This window comes from Temnothorax nylanderi, unplaced genomic scaffold (genome assembly GCF_030848795.1).
Source record: "Temnothorax nylanderi isolate EJ_2023f unplaced genomic scaffold, tnyl_v1.0 TNYL_tig0008_pilon, whole genome shotgun sequence".
NCBI lineage: Eukaryota > Metazoa > Arthropoda > Insecta > Hymenoptera > Formicidae > Temnothorax > Temnothorax nylanderi.
In genome coordinates, this window is record NW_027249070.1 from 647210 (window position 1) to 668605 (window position 21396).

At 41.0% G+C, this 21396-nt stretch overlaps 2 protein-coding genes across 4 annotated transcripts in view; one reads left to right on the forward strand and one right to left on the reverse strand.

Annotated features, from left to right (window-relative positions):
- Positions 1-21396, forward strand: part of LOC139783556 (uncharacterized) — a 69292-nt gene that overhangs the window by 40130 nt on the left and 7766 nt on the right. For 2 of the 3 annotated variants that reach the window (XM_071722732.1, XM_071722724.1), the window contains exons 2-3: positions 7200-7452; positions 20824-20886. In XM_071722732.1, the coding sequence (XP_071578833.1) occupies positions 7204-7452; positions 20824-20886 (312 nt within the window). In that variant the 5' untranslated portion in view covers positions 7200-7203. Of the gene's footprint in view, positions 1-2659; positions 3135-7199; positions 7453-20823; positions 20887-21396 lie in introns of those variants that run through there. The other variant, XM_071722728.1, reaches the window with a different exon arrangement.
- On the reverse strand, positions 14570-20403 carry LOC139783592 (pancreatic lipase-related protein 2-like). Its single transcript, XM_071722755.1, has 6 exons — positions 20291-20403; positions 17254-17353; positions 16788-16936; positions 15813-16048; positions 15302-15545; positions 14570-15123 (listed from the first exon to the last, which is right to left on the reverse strand). The coding sequence occupies exons 1-6, from the start codon at positions 20343-20345 to the stop codon at positions 14885-14887; spliced, it is 1023 nt and encodes a 340-aa protein (XP_071578856.1). The 5' UTR covers positions 20346-20403; the 3' UTR covers positions 14570-14884.

A 21396-nucleotide genomic window follows, 5' to 3' on the forward strand; every position in this document is an offset into this window, starting at 1 on the left:
GATGGAACCAGCATCCGCTTCTGACTTTGATTTAATTTTAAATCATTTTCTGTTATGTAAAATAGATGTTCTTTGCTCTCAGATATGCTGAATGAAGAAATCAATTTTATAGCAATATCGCAATCAGTCTTTATAGAATCCATCTTACGTTCCGCCGATTTTTTCTATTTATTTCAATTTCGTTTCTCGACGCAGCCGGACACGTAAGTTACGCCGAGTACGTGTTTCCCCGGTAGAATAATATCTCGATTAATTAATTCTGACGCACTCCAAGAATTTCTGTATTGTCCGTACCCGATCTGTGAACAGTGCTACTATACACATAACTTCTACAAAGAGGAAATTGACGCTCCGCGAACGGTAGCTCTCCATAAATTTGGACGAAGGCAATAAAACATTGTTTTATCGTTTTCCCTTAACCGAGCAAAAGGAATATTTTTTTTATAGAACTTATACAGCATGGTGTCTAATTTACCATTCAACATGACGGAAAAGAGAAAGGATGGAGAAGTTTATGGTTGATTATAAGAGGAATTATTCGCAATTGGTTCTCCCAGCGAGAATATTTCACAACGTTCGCGGAATTGAGATAGTAGGGAAATGTTTTAAGCGGTCGAGCGGTCAAGCGAGCTATAAGACGCCGTTATTTTTCAACGCGTAATTCGTAGGCGTCAAACTTCCTGCGGCAACGAAAGATTCATGGTGAAGCGTAGAGTCGTTCCTTGTCACAGTAAGAGAATTACAAGCGTGCTTTTTATTAGCGGGGTGGCGGTTGATAGTGGGGGTGGCGCAATGCGGCGCTCCGACTCGCATCCACGAGGGCAGGAAGACCGAGAGAGATCTCGGAGCAGGATCAAACTTACGCAGCGGCCTGTTAACGCAAATCGCAATTTATTTATAATTAATGAGATGTCACATAATCGAAAGAGATCGTTAATTAACGCGCGCAATCGAGGCTACGCGAGCAAGCTCTCCTCGGCTCGAAACATCGGCGATACCGCGAGAACACGCAAATGCGTGAAGAAACCACGTACTAGTGCTTTGGTATCTACGTGATGGATATAGCGATAATGTACAGATAACAATCAGATAACAACCGCGGGAATGCTTGTTTAGAACTGCGTGAAAGGCTCTTCTTTCCACGCCGGTTTCTCTTCGTTTGACGCCTCTCGCATCCGCTTTCCCGTCCCCTCCGCCCGTCAGGCTCGCGCTCTTCTTTACTCTCATCTCGGTGTAGCGACCCCCACTACGAAATCCCGCTCTCGTATCGAACGCCCTGTGACGTCATTGAACTTTGTATGACGTCGTGCCAGTGACTCTCATCCGAGGAAGCCGAAGCAAACTAACGGCTATGCGGAGAGTTATTCAGGTAGTGTTTGATAACGAACATTAATCGGAGCACTTTCGAAATCGGTTTGGATACAGATACAAATTACCGCCGGCATTTAATCACCGAGATAAACGCGGGATTCGCGGATAAGAGAAAGGCGGTTTGCTACGGATCGCTTCCTTTCCGTTCCACGCAGATAGCGGATGTAGTGTACCAAAGTCCGATGTTAAGAACACGTAAAAAGTGCACGATTTCGACGTAAATTTAAAGACATTCTCTCTCGGGTGATAGAGTTTTACCGCGAACGATTTCTGTATAGACGCTATTTTTCTCAGATACAATGATAGCCCGATATTGTTATTGGCCTTTCTCAACTGCCATTCGACCGAAAATTGATGTGGGTCGGTAGCGCGCGTAATCGCGCGCTCTACCACACGAGTGGAGCTACCCTAAGTTAGGGAGATGCGAGGGTAAGGGAAGCATCCGTCACCAACTCCCCGGGGACCATTGATCTGACATTCTCTGCGATGACGTCACCGCCGTTCGATAGAAACGGGTCAAACGTCACGAAAAACGATCTCGCTCGAAATTCCTGGCTGTGATTCAAGAATAGTGGTTTTCGCCCCTTCTACATATGCATGACAGTACTATATAACAAAATGAACGATCGATTAAAACCGATCTTTTAATTTTCTACGCGAGTAGTTTTAAAGATACAAATTACAACGACAAAAGAGATGCAGCTTGAATTCAAACTGCAATAATTTAAGAAAGAAGTCTACATTCCTAGATGACAATAACTTTATGAAAGTGATTAAAATATTTAACATAGTATTTTATTTTAATTATAAATATTTGCCAATCTGTTTTATAAACGTTAGTTCTTCACAGAAATCAATTATTGCGATTCTAATTCAATACCGGACGTGCTTGAGAAAGCAGAACGTTTATCGGGGAAACCTCCATCGGAAGTTCACTAAACTCGAATACCATAGCGACGTGAGATTGTTAGATCGGGGGTGGTTTAAGAGAAAGAGATGGAGAGGGAGGGAGGGGTAGAGGCAGGGCCACCTCGACATTGGGAAAGCTACGCTTTGGCGAATCGGAGGCAGCAGCAGGAACACATCTCGGAGGAGAGGACCTCCCACAAAGATATCCCTTGTTTCTTCCCGGGCGCCTATTCACTTTGCTTTTCTCTCCTCCTTTTATCGATCCTTCTTCAACTATACAGAGCTTCTGCTACAGAGCCAGCAGCAGCACCAGCACGCCACCATCAGCATCAGCAGCAGCACCAGCAGCACTAGCAGCAGCGTCGACAGCAGTCAACATCGCCCGTCATCCCTCAGTGGCTGCCCGGCCACCAAGCCGGCATAACTGCTTCGATCGGTCGGTTCATGTGGTTCTCCACCACGCATTGCGTCACGCAGCCAGTCGTCGGCGAAGCGCGCCCGTCTCGTTAAGAGCTCGGTGGAAAATATTCTCTGGAAGCGGCCGACGCGCCGCGCCGCTCGGGGTGCGCACGAAATACGGAGTACGGGTACGAGTGCGGGGGCGCACGAGCGAGTCGGGGGTGCACACGGAGCGCAGTGTGCTCGCGAGGGTTGCCTGGCTGCGCAGGCACGCCAGTGCAGCCGCCGGTTTACCGCCAAGGCAGGGTAGTCGCGCGGCTCGACGATGCATCCAGCTGAGCTGAACTGAGCGCACACGAGCAGGAGGCTCGTGTTGCCGGCGCAGGCCATCCTCCCTTGCTCCTTTTTCTTTCATCCTGTTCGCGACTTGTCTTCGAGGATTAAGGCAGGAAGACGTAAGTGCGATGCGTGTACATCGACCGTAGTACCTGGTGGTTGCACGTGCCTAGAATGAGAAATTTCGATGCGCGTATCCTAGGGGAGCAGGCTTTGGATTTTACGAAGTGTAAACTCTTCCTCGATTCGTCGTAGAAACGTTTTATTCGGGGATGTACCCCGCCGTGGGGTCGATGAAGGCAGATGACGCGCGATGGTCGATGGTCATTTTGTGGATGTGTAGTACGCATTGCCTTGGCGGGAACAATGACAGGTGACGAGAGACATAGTCTCTCTGCGCTTCGCCACGCGTGACGTGACACATCAGGCAAAAGTTGCTACGGAAATGAATGAAAACTCAATAGAATTTTTGTTTGCGATATGCAAGCAATGGAAACGTATTCTCCGTGATATCACCCGAAATTATGAGAAGTGTTGAATTTTCGAACTTAATTATGAAGAAGATCGATGCAAAACTCACGATTAAATAATTTTTCGTATCTCGTTGTGTAACAGTTGACGGAAACCTGATCAAATAATTTGCGTTAGAACAGCAAGGAAATCCCACCGCGTTTGTGATTAATGTTTCTTGTCTGGTCGCTTGGCAAACAGCACGATGTATGACGGCACGTTTAGTGCTTTCGGAACTTAGCCTCTTTCGTTCTCTGCGGACTCGACGATCATTATTTTGCGTCGAACAAATCTAACGTATTACGCAAAATTATCGTGCAACATATTTTTTATATGCTAGAATATACGGTAGACCAACATTGGAGTATATTCGATTAGAGTATTTATCTAAATAGTTGACTTTTTAATCAATATTTAATACGTTGAGGTTTAATTAGCATTCACCAATCATCTATACCTTATAATTTAGCAACTTGAGTTTATATCTATTCATTGACCAATAGCGTTCTAGAACTAGAGCTAGAGCCGACATTCGTCGCATTGTCGTATTTTTCATTGAAACAAAAAAGAGCTCCCAGATCGATTCTAATAGCGCGGCAAGTCAATCGAACAAAATAACTTGACAGTGGAAAGGGCATAAAAATAGCAGATAGAGGGTGTACTTGGCCGTAGAAATATCGTGAACGATGTTATCCCGCAATGTTGAGTCGTCCTTGCTCGTGCGATTGCCGTTACGCTGTGTCAAGGCAAACTGCATACGTACGTGTGATATCAGATCGGTCCGATAATTCGTGCTCTAACAACGTAATAATTTTCTCCGAACACATTTCGACCGCTCCTCATAACTACCTTCACTCCCCGACGCCTCCAGTTTCACGGGGGTGCGGCTGACACGTAATCCGCCCGAATTTCAGATATTAAAGGTAAACTTCCGCTGATTTTCTCCCTAACTCGCTGGTAACTTGCATTATCAGCTCTCGACTGGAAATTCGAGTATTATAGCGGATAACCGTTATAAGAAAACAATTTTGCAAGTTAAATGTATCAGATAATCGTTAGTTTATAACGTTAATCCCGTAAGCGATTGTAATACTTGATTAACAGGTTTAATTAGATTGATTATTGCAAATTAGTTTAGTATCAGTTACACGTGCCGTTTACCTATATCGATCGACAGCTCTCTCGCGCTCTCCCGGTGGGAAAACATTTCGCCCCATGATTTCCTATACAAAAGGAAATCTGTAAAAAGCTTGCAGTTTTGACCTTGTCCTTCACGAAATTACTCCGTGTCACACACCGTCGTGAAATCCCTCAGGTCGTATATGTTTTCGCGGCGTCGAGTGCGAAGTGCAAAACAACGAGTCGATATATCGATTCATTTCCGATAATATATTACCTCCCATGACGATAACGCGGATGTGCACATATACGTAAACGTATCGCGTATCGACATGGTTGATCCCCTATCTCGTATCGAATTTCGAGTTTAACGCGCCATCCAAATTATCCACGGCGTGAAGAATGCGCGAAAAAGTACGTCCTCGCCTTCGGCGACGATGATGTATCGATCGTTGCACGCGCCTACCGCCAGAAATAACTGCAACGGTAATCACTTTTAGCAGGCGAAAGTAATTTTAACATTTATTATACTCTCGGTAAATTTCCAATACGATGCAGGCACGTGCAGAAAAAAATTTTACGCGTGGAAAATCTCTTCGGGAAATCCCTTCTTTTTTTCAGAAGAGAAAATATTGTGAAGCAATTGCGATGATAATTCTGTGACGATTAAAGTCGGAGCAATTTTTCTCTGGACGTACATAAATGTCACGGTTTGTTCATTCGACCACGACGATCAAGTAGTAGGCGCAATTGTTAGTATACCGGGAATTATAAAGATTCCAGAAAATAAACGTTTAACCTTTAATGTTGATCATTTGTTCGCTGGGAATTACGAAAGCGTCTTAAAATTATCTCGGCGAAATGTTTGCGCACGCAGATATGCAGAGCCAGATAAGAAAACGTTGATTGACGCGTATTTGTTTTTCTCTGCGTGCTCTCGCATTGAAATTCTCGAATATTAATTAGCATCTCGTGATTTCAAGTATTCTTGAAAATTGCGCGATCGCAAATATGATATGATACGTTCGTAGCTTGCCAGCACGTACAAGTCGCAATATGGGAAATCACTGACATAGACAACGTGAATGTAATGCCGCGCGTGTAACCACCGACACTGCTGCATCTTCCTAGTGCGAGTGCAACGAAGCAAGGTGCACGACCCGACTCCGGGCAGCGACGATATAGAGCGAGCCGCGTGTATTTCTAGAGCACCCGGTTTAAGAATAGAACAGCGAGTAGACGACTGAATTAAATATAGACGGTGAATGACCGGAAAGTAGATTACGAAATTTCATTGAAGTCACGAAGATCTGTTGGCGCAGTTAAATTTCGTATCTTTTTGTCGGACCCGTAAATCCTTAATTAGATGCTCGATAGTAAGTAGGCAAATTATCAATTTTTCCCCGTTGCCGAGAAAGCTCGATCTGGTTTATGATTCCCAACAGAATAATTATAGGCGTTTGATGAGCGATTGCAGTTTTAATAACTCCGGAGCAGTCTAATATGATCGATGAACGAAGCGGTCATAATTTATAAAGTTCCGATCTATTTACTTGCAGTTAATACAGAAAAATTTTTTTTAAATTAGATTCGGAACAAAATATTTTATCATTCTGCTAATCCTTTAAGAATTCACAGACATATGCAGCTTCAAAAATAGCTGCGAAACGGCTGGTTCTCCATTTCTTCGTAGCTTCTACATCAAGGAATGCAAAAATGTACGAGAGATTACGGAAATAATCACAGCTCTGACAGTTGCGAGATTAAAGTCGCGAGATTTGAGGATATATGCGGACGGGAAATCGCTTTCCCGTAGATATTACAGCAAGGAACACATGCACACATACACATACATACATACATTAGGGAAGATTATAAATATCTAGAAATAACCGAGAAAGCAGAAGGATAAGTTCGTGTTAGGAATATACGACAACTAAAACCTATATCCCGCGCCTACTATCCCAGCTTGTAGCGACGCTAAAAAAAAACAGATTTGATGGGAAACCAATAACCTAGTTCTTTTGTCGACCTAAAATTCTCTATTCGTTTGGCAATAGAAAGCTAAAATTTTGCATGTCGTCGAGCGCATCATTTTCGTGCGAACTGATACTTTAGGATTTAATGACGAAGCGACTGAAATGAAAACGTGTGTATATTAAGCGTGAAAAATCGGAGGTAAAGAAAGTTGGCAGCAGTAATCGAGGTGGACGCTTTCAGTTCGCCGGATGTTCTTCAAACGAGCGGAATAGCTGACGTCGTGGTTCGATATCCTCAATGGAGCCACAATGCACCGGGACGAGTATATTGTTCGGCGCAGTAGTACACCGTGTCGGTCACTGAATTCCTTGTCATTAGTTGATTATGCTATGACAATGCTTTAGTCATAGCACAATTCAGAGAGAAATATCCAGAACAAAAGAGGCATTAGCATCCTGATATGTGTAGATCATTCGACACAATATAACTTTCTTGTAGAAATGTGTATTGTAATATTTATAATTTATCTAATACTTAACAAGAGGGTCAAATGAATTTTTTGGGACGTCTTGCAGAAGGATGCCAGCAGCTGGTGCGGCCGTTCCGGCCGTTGCCGAGGGAGCCGGTCAGCTGGAGGACCTGGACGAGCCACCGGAACCACGTGTTCGTGGTGGTAGTGGACGGGCCGGCTTGATGAAACCCCTGGTGGTGTTAGCTCTACCCGGGATGTATCTCTTCTATAAGTACAGCCAGTACAGGCGGGAACAGCGCGAGTTATCCCGCAGAAGAGTAACCGAGAGGGAACTTCAACATCTTCATCATAAAATCGTGAGTGAATTTTTAGTCGCATCTGTTTGTTAAATTTTTGCCTGCAGGCAAAGAACTTGCACATGAAATGCGTCTTGCGATTAAATTATCCTACCTGTTATTACGTCATAAGTTCGAATTTACCTTTAGTGGCCAATCAGAATAAAATAATAATTTCAACGTTTGTATATATTATTTATTTATGCTGACTCCGAATATATCAAATATCAAATATTTTTGCGCTGGGGAAACGAAAATATAAAGTTGTACCGAATCGAAGCTACGAATTGAAGAGCAAAAAAAAGAAAAAACGGATAAACGGTAGCCGAAAATAAACGTGATATACTACTATTGGCCTCAATAGCCATTTATTATACACATAGCCGACGAGATTGCTTTCGTTATACTGTATTCCGAAGACAAACGACAATTCTGACGAAACGTGACGCGATGAAAGTATTATTGCCACCGATATTGATCCCTGACGTGAGCAACGACGGTTCATGGGAAAAATCATTTTACCCTTTCTAATCAAAGGGTTCACTCTTCTCGACGTACGTCGTTTATCGAAGGTCCGTCAACGAGATGACGAGATTGCATACCTCGGCTCTACGAGGATGTTATTAACACGAGCGGTCGAGGAAGGGTGAGAAGGGGGATAAACTGTGCGAGAAAGCGCGAAGAAACGATGAAAGGGTTTGATTACCCGGGGGTAACGTGATCATTCCCCGTCTCTCGGAGAAAGCTGTATCATCTCCTGAAGAGTAGCCACTTATTTTTGTATTCCGCGATTCTTATTAAGCAACCTGCTTGATGACGTTTTGTCTTTGTTATCATCTCGGATCCTCACGTCGGTCGTGTTACTTCACGAAGGAAATGAGATCGTATTACGTAATGTTATTTCGTACCTCTAAAACTTCACCGTATCCGCATAATTTTTCATATCAAGTAATTCCATAATCAACCTTCTCATTTTAACTTTGTAGAGGAAAGGAAAAAATATCTCAATTTTCCACCGCTACCGCGGTGCGGAATTTATACATATGTAATTCGGGACTGTTATTTCGTTCAAGGTATATGCAAATATTTAAAAAAAATAGCGGTTACCGAGTGACCCATTGGACCTCCACCCGAGAGATAACTAACGCTGCGGAATTTACCTATAGAAACTCGAGAAACTCTGTAAACTCTGAACACGTATTGATTTCCATCCGTCCCGGGCTGTCGTGCTTCGGTCAACTTAGCAGGTGCTGATCGTTGATGGAAGGGCGACTTACGATGACTCGCGATGTAGTATCGGAAACAGCATGTCTTCGTTGAAAAGTATCGAAAGATAGTTTTTGTTTGAGATTCCGATTGGATAACGAAAACCGCGGGAATTTGTCTCTTGCGACAATTATTCCACTTATATAAATTAAATCTCGGCTATATGCGACATGTAGAAGCTGTTTTGAACTCACGACATGGTGCTCCAAACATCCTCTCAAGGTCGTTCCTTGCAGCGTCCCGGTTTGGACAATTTGTTAGGTCAGTGCTGGAACTTGGCGAAGCAATCGCGGCAAGATGGAGCGAGTAAAAAGTGTCCCCGCTAGGGAAACCTGCCAAGAAGCAGCATATACCGTCGACGGATCGTTACTGGAATATCTCGAATACCTCGCGCAGTCTCCATAACCGTGAATCGCGTTCGCGGTGCCGTCGAAACCGGAATTTCACCGAGTCAGTTCACGTCCAGCCAGCTGATTTATCACCACGTGCTACTCGTTATCGAAAACTGTAACTGCTGGACAGCGGGCAAAAAGCGGGACGCTTCCGATATTCCATTATCGGCGCGAACGAAAAAGCAAAAAAAAATTTTGAAAGAAATTAAAATTATATTAACGTGCTAGCGTGATATTAAATATTAAACGATACCAGGAGGACCTTGGGAGTTTCCGTAAAGAAGCGATCAACTTCAACCTTGACAATAAACACACGAACATTAGTAAAAGCAACCGAGTAAACCGCGAGTCGCGTCGCCTAAAAATCAAGCGATTTTTATGAACCGATGGAGCTTGACGCGAACGAGATGTAGGTGACGGCTTGCGTTTCCCAGATAAGGTTCACGCCAACTCGACGTTAAGATCTCGATCGTACCTGGCCAAGCACGTGGACCTTATTCGCTGTATTCGTTTACCGCCGCGGCCATCGTGACAACGACGATAGCGAAGGATAGGCGAAGGACAAGGAAAAGAAAATCGATGTATACCGGTCACTCGAGATTATCGGCGTCAGATATCACGTTCTTCTTTATTTTCGATATTGTTTCAACGCTAGTCGCGACAGTGTCGAGTTTCCTTATCCACTTGTGTTTGAATTGAAACAAACGCCGTTGAAGCAGTGGAATATCATTCAACAGTTCTTATAATTTTTATAATTTTGTATAAAATATAAGGACTGTCGAGTTAAACATCTTTAGATTTCAGCATGAATTTGAACATGAATGCTTAACTTTTTTGTAGAAAATCCAGTCAACTTTTATATTACACGCGCTTTAATTTTACGTTGTATGCACTTTTCTCTCTCAGAGATATTTTTCTTTATATTAATCTAAAAAATGGACACATACGCATTCGAGGTACAACAGTTATAAAAACAGAGAGAATTTTCTCCCTAGATGCAACGTAATTGGATTTGCAGAAAATAACAAGCCGACAGGGTTGTATTTTGTGCTAGTGACCGTCGACTGACTAAAGTTTTACATTGCTATCTGCTTCCCCTTTCGAGTCACGTAAGTGTACGTCCACGCGATTCCAGGGACTCATTGTTCACCACCTTGCAGCGGCTAACCCCTTCCCCCCCCGTCGGTGCCGTCGGTCGCTCGACGAACTAACAAACTTTTCGATCCACGGTTATGGCCAGCTAACGATCCAAACTGCGCGGTTGTTCTAACACTTTTCGATGAAATGTCCATCTTGTTGTTGAAACTTACTTTATTTCACTACAAGACTTCAAAATTCTCTGGAAATGCTTATTTCAAATAATTAAATATGTCAATATAAAGAATGTTACTTTTAAATATAATTTATTTGCCAAGAAAAGCGCGCTTTCCTTTTTTACTATACATATAATTAATCCTCGGGATATAAATTATGTTGCATGCAATTTCAGAAAGCGCATGCATATCAGTTTAAAATCAGGAGCTCGTGGTACAAAGTTAAATAATGAACGCGCAAGAGTTTGGTCGTCGACCTCTATGCGTTCGACATTAAGGGTTGATAATATCATTAAGAATCGCACGAATCACCATAATGCGCGAACGTTAGAAACACAGGTCGATGCAATCTTCCGCTTTCGTCGGTTTGCATGAGCGTTATTTAATATTCGAAAGACAGGTCTTTGAATGGCTCTTTCTCTATCCGTCTCCATTATGTATATAGTATTTCGTAAAGATCCTCTCCATTAATTTTAACTCGACTCTTTGATATATAAACATTTTAAGCGATGGATAAATTAACATAGCATTAACATATCGGATTACAAGATTAATTTCAAGAAATTTGAAATTAGGCATTCCAGCGAGCGAATTATTAGACTCACCCCATTAATTAGTTCTTGTTAAATAAAATCTTAAATCTTAAATAGCGGAAGGGTATATGTAATTTTCTGCATCTCGGTTATTCAATTCTCATCCTCCCTTTCCCAATTCAATCATAGATATTAATTAAATTACGGATGCACTTTATTTTCTAAAAATAAAGCGAAAAATGGAGCAGTTTAAATTCAGTTTCATATCGCTAATTTGATATTTTCGAAAATTCAAAGTCTAATTTATTTTTACGTTCAAAGGTTCTCTCTATTTTGACGCGTTGCAAATAGCATCCCATTAAATGTGGATGAGAAGGCAGGTTTGCATTTATCTATGGTGCCATTTCTGGCTGTCTGGAAAAAAGAGATTCAATTTGATTATTCGGATTCCATTATATTATAGAACAGCTCGGAATTAGAACAAAATGAAATGAATTAAATGGAAGATAAAATAGAAGAGGACGAACAGTTTGCGCATCCTTCGAATTTCAGCAACAGTCACGAATGTATAATATCGAGTGTACTCCCGGAGCTTGTAATAATGAACATAATGACCACGAACACAGAAAGAACAAGTGTGTGTCGGCGTAGTTCACGTCCTTCGTGAAAAGGCGTTAACGAGACGCTAATGCCTTGGGCGACACTCTCAGACATATAAACGCGAACATCTGTATGATGCTAATTGACTGACATCATCAACATGTCATTTACAAAGATTTTTTTATGGTAGGTTAATAATTCCGGTGCGGAATACAAAACCATACAAGACAAGGCATAATTTATTTATTGCTTGCCAAAGCTGTCATCATCTCAGTGATTGATATTATAAGACAAGCTGAGAAGAATGAGGGTTACCGCTTTAGGACATCTGTATATGTACTTTACTCAACTTTACTCAAGATAAATGATTCGAAGAATGGAAAGGAAGTATGAATGGTGGAGACAGAGTATATATATAAAGAAAGTACTCGTCTGAGTTTTTCTTCATATGCACACATAATGTAACCGTCATAGGGTGCAACACGCGAATTGCCCGGGTTTAAGCATGTTCAACAACGAGAACAAAGAAGGATCGATATCCACGACGCCGCGCCGCGCCGCGCCGGGCTGATAGCGGCGGCGGTGCGGTGGTACGTTTCGTGTTTCGTTTCTCATTTCCGCGGAGGACAATGCTCCCAACGATGCAAGGATCGAATGGTCGATACAGGGCAGCGATTTTAACAGCGCGGAAACCGCCGACGTTAGTTCGTTTCATCGATTCGCGAAGTGTATGAACGACGACAACCGCGAAAGACAGTTCTATTTCTTCGTTGGCTGACAAAGAAAATTCCGCATAAATATTGGCAAATTACAAATCCCGAGCTTTATTGATTAAACAGTTAAATTTACAAATTCTTAAGTGATCTGCAAAAATATTTAAGACGCGAAATGGAAATATATTTATCGGTCATTGTCATAGAGAAAAGAGAGCAATGCAAAATCATAAAATTAATAAGTATTTCATTTTTGAAAGCAGACAGCGCCGAATTTAATTCTGTCGAAGAAAAAGTCTTCTCTAACCTGAAAAATTCTAGATGATAGTGGATGAAAGAAAATGCAGAAACCTGACACGCTCTGTATATGTATAACCATGAGAGAATATAGCTTGTAACGATACTCGAGGGAGCTTCTCCTCGAGAGAGAGAGAGGAGGAACCAGCACCGAACACGGTCGAACGTGCTGAAGCGTAGACTGCGAAAGCCGTCTTACACCTTCCACGTAACGTGGTCTTTCAAGACTAGGGTCATCTATAACCCTGGCCATTGGATTCTTATCGACCTGCCTGCCGTACTGAATTTTTCAGTGTACATGTCGGGTTGATTGACCGCCGGCTAGATCCCACGGAGTCTATGTCGTTCGTGATTCTAAGACTTACCGTATTTCGATTCTGTCAATTCTCCTCGATGTCTCTCTCTCTTGAGAGAGAGAATCTTCTCCTTCGCTTCAAGAAGAATTGCGCGACACGGCGACTCTTTCGCTTTCCACGCCACGCGCTTGATTCCATTCGCTTATTGTTCCTTCTGCGAAATGTATTCCGAAATCGAACGATGCAGTTTAACGGTACGCGATCGTGAAAGGTCACGATGCTATCTTCCAGATGAGTCAGGGAATGTTTCTGCCGTACATAAATCATCCTATCGATCTTGAAATTGCATTCCCACCACTGAATATGTTATACTGTTCTGTCTACAGTTCGTCTAACTTTTGTTGTTGTTTCGTTGTAGATACTTCGGTATTCCACATTCCCTGTTATGGAGAGAGTCAACTTTTTTCAAATCACTGGCAATTATACCTTTGAAAGAATTAACTTACAATCATAATACTAAGAGAATTTAATAAAGAACTGTCTTTGTCCGTTCACTAATTTCAGAAATCTTCCGCGAGACATCTCCGCGAGTTACTTTTGTAAAGAGGCGGGAAAAGTTTTGGTCTAATGAGCGTGAAAACGACGGACAGAATTTTCTTGGCGACGTGCAATTTGACTGTCTCGAAACTTAAGTTCGGCCAGCAAGTTCCACGAAGTTGGACGAGTTTCGCGGAACCGTACTTTTTTTAGCGGACGGACTATGGACTTTGTAAGAGATAAAAGGAATTTTGAAACGTTGACAGAGACAAACACAATATAATTTAGTCATAAATAATTTTTGAAACCTCAAGGAAGTGGCCGAAAAGGATTGCAACGTTTTACAATTCGCATTGCACGTAAAATGGTGCAGAATAAAAGCAGTACAAACCGATTCGTTCGGTTCTTTTAAATATTTCTAACTTCCAATATGCACCTAGTTCTTCATTTGTATTCCCTCAAGCTGTCACTTGTAATTTTTAATATGAGCACATGTTCCCCGTCGTTCGAAGGGCATATGGTTCCAGAAGTTTCCATCGATTACCCCAGATGGAAAATAATAAAATTCTCTGGCCTTTTGAAATTTACATATCTTGAAGGCAGGGCGCATCGGGGGGGGGGGGGGGGATAACATGAAAATTACGAGTTGCTCCCTCGATTATTAGCGTTCTTATTTCGTCATTCTGCTTTATGCTTCTTATACCTTTTACATAAATACATAAAATCATTGCTCTTAAAAGATAGATATGACATTTTAATACAGTTAATTAACAAATTCATTCAAGTGATTGACACTGCATACACTGGAGTTTACACTAACTGTTCACGCTCATTAAAAGTATACGGAAAATACAATATTTACAAGTCAAATTGTTAAATTCTGTATATTCTTATGTATATTCTTAAAAATCCAGATTTATTTTTAATATCATTTATCACGTAAAAGTATTCTTCAAGTCACGTTTTACTATTGTAAAGTTTCAGTCACGTATTTTACCTGTATAGACGTATAACTATAATCATGTTATGTGACTATTACTCGTATATCATTGACACTTAAAGTTAGAATAATAAATGTTGTAAACAATGCGCTGTTATCTGGCACGAGATCGTAATACTTGGCATTAAAACAGTCGGAACAAGTTGTTTCCTTTCAACTTATCAATTCGAATCAAGCTTTTCGATATCGCTGCTACACCAAACCACGTTCCATCACGAATCTTGTTTGTTTGTTATTCTAGGGAAAAAATATTCCCGTCCTTGCTTTAGTAATCCTCTAAAGAAAAATTACAACTAATTGAAGCCGCGAATCGTTTATAGAGAATACTAAAGAGAACGACAGGAATACAAACTTTCCCGCAAACACGTCGTATAAGAAGTACAAGAAATATCTTTTTTATTCTCCCAAGCTTCATCCAAGACAATTATCCTGGTGGGAGTAATCAACATGAAAAATCGTTCCGCTTCTTAATCTGGTTCATCCAAATTAAGATTATCGCGTGATTCTCATATGCTAAGTTTACGATCTGTCAAATTCCTGGCATACGGTGATCGTGAGTTCGTGCTCAAGTAAAATTTTCCCCGATACTTGGAATCGGCTGCGAAACCCATGTAAGCCTCAGATTTCCATACGCAGCTCGCTAGAATCCCGGGTCGCCATCTTGGGCATCGACTCGCGGGGAATCCGTAGGGGTTCTCCACTGATTCCACGTAATAACGCCATGCTCGATTGTGTCCACAGGTAACTAAATAGAAAACGACAAGTGAAACGTTAACGAAACTTTTGACGAGAATGGACTTAAACTTGTTAGACTTAGACTATGCTTTACAAACGATATTGAAAGAAAGAATTAAGTATTACGAGAAAGAAAAATCTTGACAGCGGGGAGAGCGCACGGCTCGACATCGTAACGAGTCACTCACTATATTGATTTATGATTCTCCTGAAGCCCATGCGAACAATGCTCCTCAAATCGCAGCCGGGCTGCCGTCTCACGCCGCCGTTCGGGTAAAAATCGACGTGACCAAGTGGTTGAGGGAATCCAAAATTGCCGCCGTCAGTATGAATGACATCGACGAAGACAGCGTCAGCCCATGTCAAGTGACCGTCCTCCCCGGTATTCTTGTATAACGGATAAGCCGGGTCCAATCCGGTGATTCTACCTATCTAAAAACGCGTTTCTCAACATACACACATATCTAACATATAGTTTGTCAGTCGCGTTTGTCGATATCGCGCCTCGATTGAAACTTTTGGCACTAATGCAGTTCCGATAATGCGGCCTTCGATTAGTCAAGTGAACGTGCAATGCGGTGTAACTCTCTCTCCCTCTCTCTCTCTCTCTCTCTCTCTCTCTCTCTCTCTCTCTCTCTCTCTCTCTCTCTCTCTCTCTCTCTCTGGTGATCGTTATTAACAGATCCTACAGTATCTAACCTTTCGAGGTGCCAGAGCCTTCCCCATAAAACCAGCAACTTCCGCGCCTAAGCTAAAGCCGATCACATGAAGTTTGGATAAAGGGACAGCTTTTTGTGCGTCGAGCCAACTTATCATGTGTGCTAAGTAAGGTCCGATGACTTTGGTATTTCTCACTGCCGATATGTACCATGGTAAGACCGCCAATTTAGGCCAGTTTATCAATATCACGTTATAGTGCCCACGACGGAGATAAGCTGAAACAAAGAGTATACAATTGGATTCTTAAAATAATTAATTATAACGTATATATATTGAATTTTTAATTATTCAAATTATTCAATTATAGAAACAAAAACTTTTTAAAGTACTAAAGTCTTCGTACGCATGGTAAAAAAAATACAAGAAAATATCATTGTTCAATCACTTCACTTGATGACTTGACAATGTAAACCGCGTTTGTAGGAAAATCATCAAGCAGGAAGCAGAATTATTCTTTCTTAAACAAACAAATAAACAAAGGCGGTTCCTTTGGGGCCGTTGAAAGTTAAATTGGATCAATTCGTGCGCTGAAGAGTAGAAAACTTCGCAATTTATTGTGCCAAGTTATGGTGTCCACTATTTGTCATCCTGACAGTACCTCTTGAGGTTTAGCAAGATAGATCCGTAGATCATGTAGTTACTAATGGATCTAGCCTACTCGCTCACCCCGAACTTTACGAGCGGAAAGAAAAACGAAGGTATCGCGATGACTTTTAAGGAGCTGTTTTGGCATTCAGAGCGATACATCGCTGTAGTATCACGCGCCTACCAAAAAGCTGGAAATGTATCATACATTTGTTATCATCGAAATAAGCTAAAATTTCATTTTCAAAAACTTTTCAGAGATTTTTGAAACTTTTTTCGCGAAGTACTGTCAAATTTGACAAATCGCTATTTCTCTATGCATTTAACGATGTGGTGCTTATCGCTTTTGGATATTTATAAAGTACGTACCATTTCGTACAGAAGTAGGACCTTTTCCTGAACTACTATCGCTGTATCCGTGAATGTACATGATAGTCGGATGTTTAACGTTGAAATTACTCTTCTGCAACGTTGTGGCATCATTAAAATCCAGTACATTTGGATACGTTGGATTCCGCCTGTCGTGGATTAATGCGAAACGCAAGAAAAATGATGAGCAAAATTAACATGATCGATGATAGACTCGTTGATTTACGGACTATCGGAAAACTAATTTTCAAATTCTAGTTAATGATTAATTAACTGGTCTATTAACTCAAATAGCTTACATCTTTCTGACGAGTTAGTAGATTAACAAAATTTCCGGTTAATTATTATTAATTTCCGCTTAATATCCTCAATATTTACAATATTAAGGTAGGAAAATTATGTTCTACCGAAGCGTTTGCTGTACATTATTGCGTGACGGTGATTCTGATTCATGAACAACGCGTACCTGGTATACAATAGAAATTGGACGTCCTGATTCAATCGGATAGGGCAGCAATAGAAGCACGTACCGGTAGGAAGCAGAGTCAGATGCAATATAGTATCTCCTGTAACAAAAGTGAAGAGATAATACCTTTAACAGAAATCGGAGCTAATCAATTTCAATTTTCCGATTGTATAAGATATAATATATGAGATCTTTAATTAAAGAATTGTAAAACGCAAACGACCACTTGGAATTTATTTTTGTTCCTCAATCGACCTCAGCCAGGTTCAAGAATCCATTTGATAGATACCGTGATTGGTACGTAATGTATTTCGAATAGCTGTATTGGTTCAATCCTCTACGCGTTCTGTCTTCCGTTAAATTGTGCATAATGCCAACGGTGACGGTCGGCCTCGACCAATCGCCGCGGTCGTCGTCATTGAACCTGACGATGGTCACGTCATGTCGCGTGTCGTACAGCCGACGGAGATCGACGGTGCGCGATACCCTAACGAAGAAACCTTTTAGTTCCCCTCGTCGCGCAAAATGTTTCGACGCGGAACACGTCCACGCAGGAAGATTGCTCGATTTCGTGAACACGCGAAAGAACTTGTACTTTATCTAAATGCTAAAAGGTAAATAATTTTTCCAAGCTACGTTAATTTCCGACACCTTTGAGTTCAATCCATTTAAAGTATCTTTTTTTTATCTTGTGATTCCAAGGAAATTATCGTCTCCTTCAACCGTTTAACGTTTTAATAATTTAGAACGTTTTTGATTGAATTCTGATTGAACTGTTGTGTTCAAATAAGTTAATTGTCAGGTAATGGGTGCTATTCCGCGTAAGGTATAGATTCAAAAACGAACATGTCAAATTATCTCGTATCTATATCTTGTTTGATAACGTGTATCGACGCGACGCCAAGAAAAACACAGAAATAATTCGCCGTTCTTTCTACTTCGGCAATACACGTGATGCCGTGTTCCGTCGTAATTAAGCTCGCACGGAAAGCGTTAAGTGGCTGTTGAGTTTGCTCACTCGGTTGCACCTCGCAATCCCTTAAACCTTACACTCGGCGCGTCGAAAATGAATAGTTTTTATATGAAAAATTCGCATTGAGCAATAATTTTAATTATTTTACGCAAAAACATTTTTCGAGTATTTATATTGCCGAAAAATAGAAAATGTTTGATAGAAGCATCGTTACCACTCGACAGCGGAATCCGAGAATTTTAACTCACGATACTTGTCGCCGCGCTAAAACGATAAAGGCAGAAGAAACGATTTTTACAATCAGTGAAAGCCTCTAATATAATTTACGACTCGAAGCTCGGGGATTTATTTCACGATTGCGCAACGGGATAATTAAACGCATTTTCAAGTAGCCTCTCGAGAAATAGGTCGCCGTTTACACTTTCGTCGTGATATTCATGACGCTTTTTCACGCCTCGAGGCATTCCACCGCGGAAACAATCGTGACCAACGGCTATATCAGCGTGGATTAACGATACCGCCGGATCTGCGGAAGAAACTTTTGCGATCGCGAAGAAACGTTATCTATTCCGACAAACCGTTATAGCGGGCGAAAGGAGTGAACGGGATAATCTAAAGAGATTGGACTTTTGCAATGTCGGTCATCGCCTTGTACACAACCGTTATGGAAAAACGTTCGCCTTTTTATTATTGATATAATCAGCATTACCATGCAGCAACACGCTTCCGCAATTTGCGCCAGGTTGATGACACTGCATCGAGAATGTAATTTTCGCGGCGCGATTCTTCGAACACTGCACTGGGAACGTTTGCGGGATCGCCGCAAACTAAGAATATAATATTCTATAAATCGCAATCACAAAAGAGAGAAAGACGTTTCAAAATGTCGTATAATTCATACAATTATCTTGTTTGCTCCTTCACGAATAAAATCTCGTAGTGCGTTGCATTAAATTGCTATTAAGTTCAAGGGGTCATCAAATCTGATCAACGACGACCTTTAAGGTGAAAGCAATGTGCGTCCCCAATTCTCGCGCTAGTTACACCGGACGACTCGCGGTAGTGGAAAAAAGGGCGCACTTTAATTCCGCTGTGGAAAGCTCGACTTATCTCAAAAAAGCATGCTACTTGCCGTGTCGCCGTATCAGGAATTTATCGTACCGCATATTTAAACGCGTGAATGTATTTTCCGTGCAGAATGCGTTACGCGTCCTGATTACCTGATTTCAAATGATATCGGGGAATTTCTCATTTCTCGAGCGGATCCACATGTTCCGGTTGGATGAGATGCACACCATACCACATATGTATATACCGGTCATGCCGGCTATTTACAATTAAAAACAACAAAGATCTAGAACGTACGTCTTAATTGAGATGGGATACGTGTACAAGAGCAGGAATGGAGTCGAAAATGTTTAACGTAGTCAATTATTCGTTTACGCTATTGGACATGTTAGGAAAACAAATGCTCCCATGCCATGCATTACGCTTTGAGCCGGGATGTTTGCCAAATTTGTTTCTTGTTTAACGAATCATCCATCATCGCTAATTGCCAACGGAGTCGAGTTATATTCGTAGCACTTTTATTACTCGTTAGTATCGTTAGTATAAATCACACCGGCGTACATGACATCGCTTATTATTAATGAAACGGAATTGCACTTAACGCGATCACGAGCGCCTAAATGGAAAATTCACGCGAGTAATTGCACGATCTAGTTTTGATTCAGTGTTGGTGGTTAATAATTTTTCTACAACGTTAAACATATATACAAACACTGTTCCTTACATTTGACTATTACTCTTCTAACTTCTTCTAACGGAGTTAATTACACGTTTTGATAATTACTATAAATTATATATAAATGCATAACAAATATATATATATATAATTGTAGAACAAATTATTAATGCACACACAGGATCGTTAAATATAATTATTATACGCAGTATTGATATATTAAGGTGCACGATTTGTGTTACAACGCACTTGATGAAAATAACCGGCACTCGCGGAAATTAGAAGAAATATCGAGTAATTTAGCACTGGTCGCAATTTACCTCTTCGAACAATATACAAATGACAGAGAATAGGCACGAGAAACGATGGGAGCATTGTCGAGCGACGAGCACCCGAAAGTTTCAAATGGCGCGCTACACTGAAGCCTTTTGCAGTATCGTCTTACACCAGATTCGAGAGGAAACTGGTGGGACTCAGCAGCAGCTGATCGTTTTGTAGTGCTCCCATACCATCATCTCCCGTGAGCATAACGATCTACTTTTTTGTTTTTGTAAAGCTGACTGGTAATGATACAGTAACATGCTAGGCACAAATTGATATTATGAAATTGATTTAATTGTTTCACTTCCGGTTTCCGGTGTTAAAATTTTATACGTGGTTGAATCGAGAATAAGGGGTACATTTTTTATTTGTACGAGAACATTGTTCTCATTTAGAGGTAAATGATTTTCCATCATGCAAACATTGTGTAACAAAATATACGCCTTCTTAATAACTTTCTTCGTGAAGAAAATTAAATCTTTACGTGATATCTTGATAAGAAAATTATTGTTCTTTCTTTTTTTTTTTTCAGGACAAGTTGCTGACGAAACTAGAGGAGAACGAACCAGAGTTAGCATCTTCGCAGGAAGATGAGGTAAGAAAAGAAGCGAATCGAAAGCAAGAAGCAGATTTTCTTAGAGCGATATTTTTAAGCATTATAAGACGCTTAATCGACCGTTCTGAAATAGCACAATGAAATCGAATGGTGAAATTTTCCTTTCTAGAGATTATTCGAGATTGTCGTGGATATAATTGTGAAAAAAACTAGCTCTTTCCGCTTGAATCGGCATCGAGTGATATAAGTAGTAACTGTTTCTTTCCGTTGGTCCTACGCTCTACTCTGTAAGATTCTCTAAGATTTAAACTGCTCGCGCGATAGAAAATAAATCTAACTCGTAATATTATTGACATACGTTTTCTATTATTAGTAAATAAATGAAATTTCTTTCCAAATATAGATACGAAATAAAACACACACCTTTTTGGTAACTACACCGCACCTATGTAGGCATAAATCGAAGTTAGTCAATAAAAAGAAGCTTAATGGAAATTACATTTGCGCATAACGCATGTCAATTAAATTGTACGTACATTAAATTGAAGC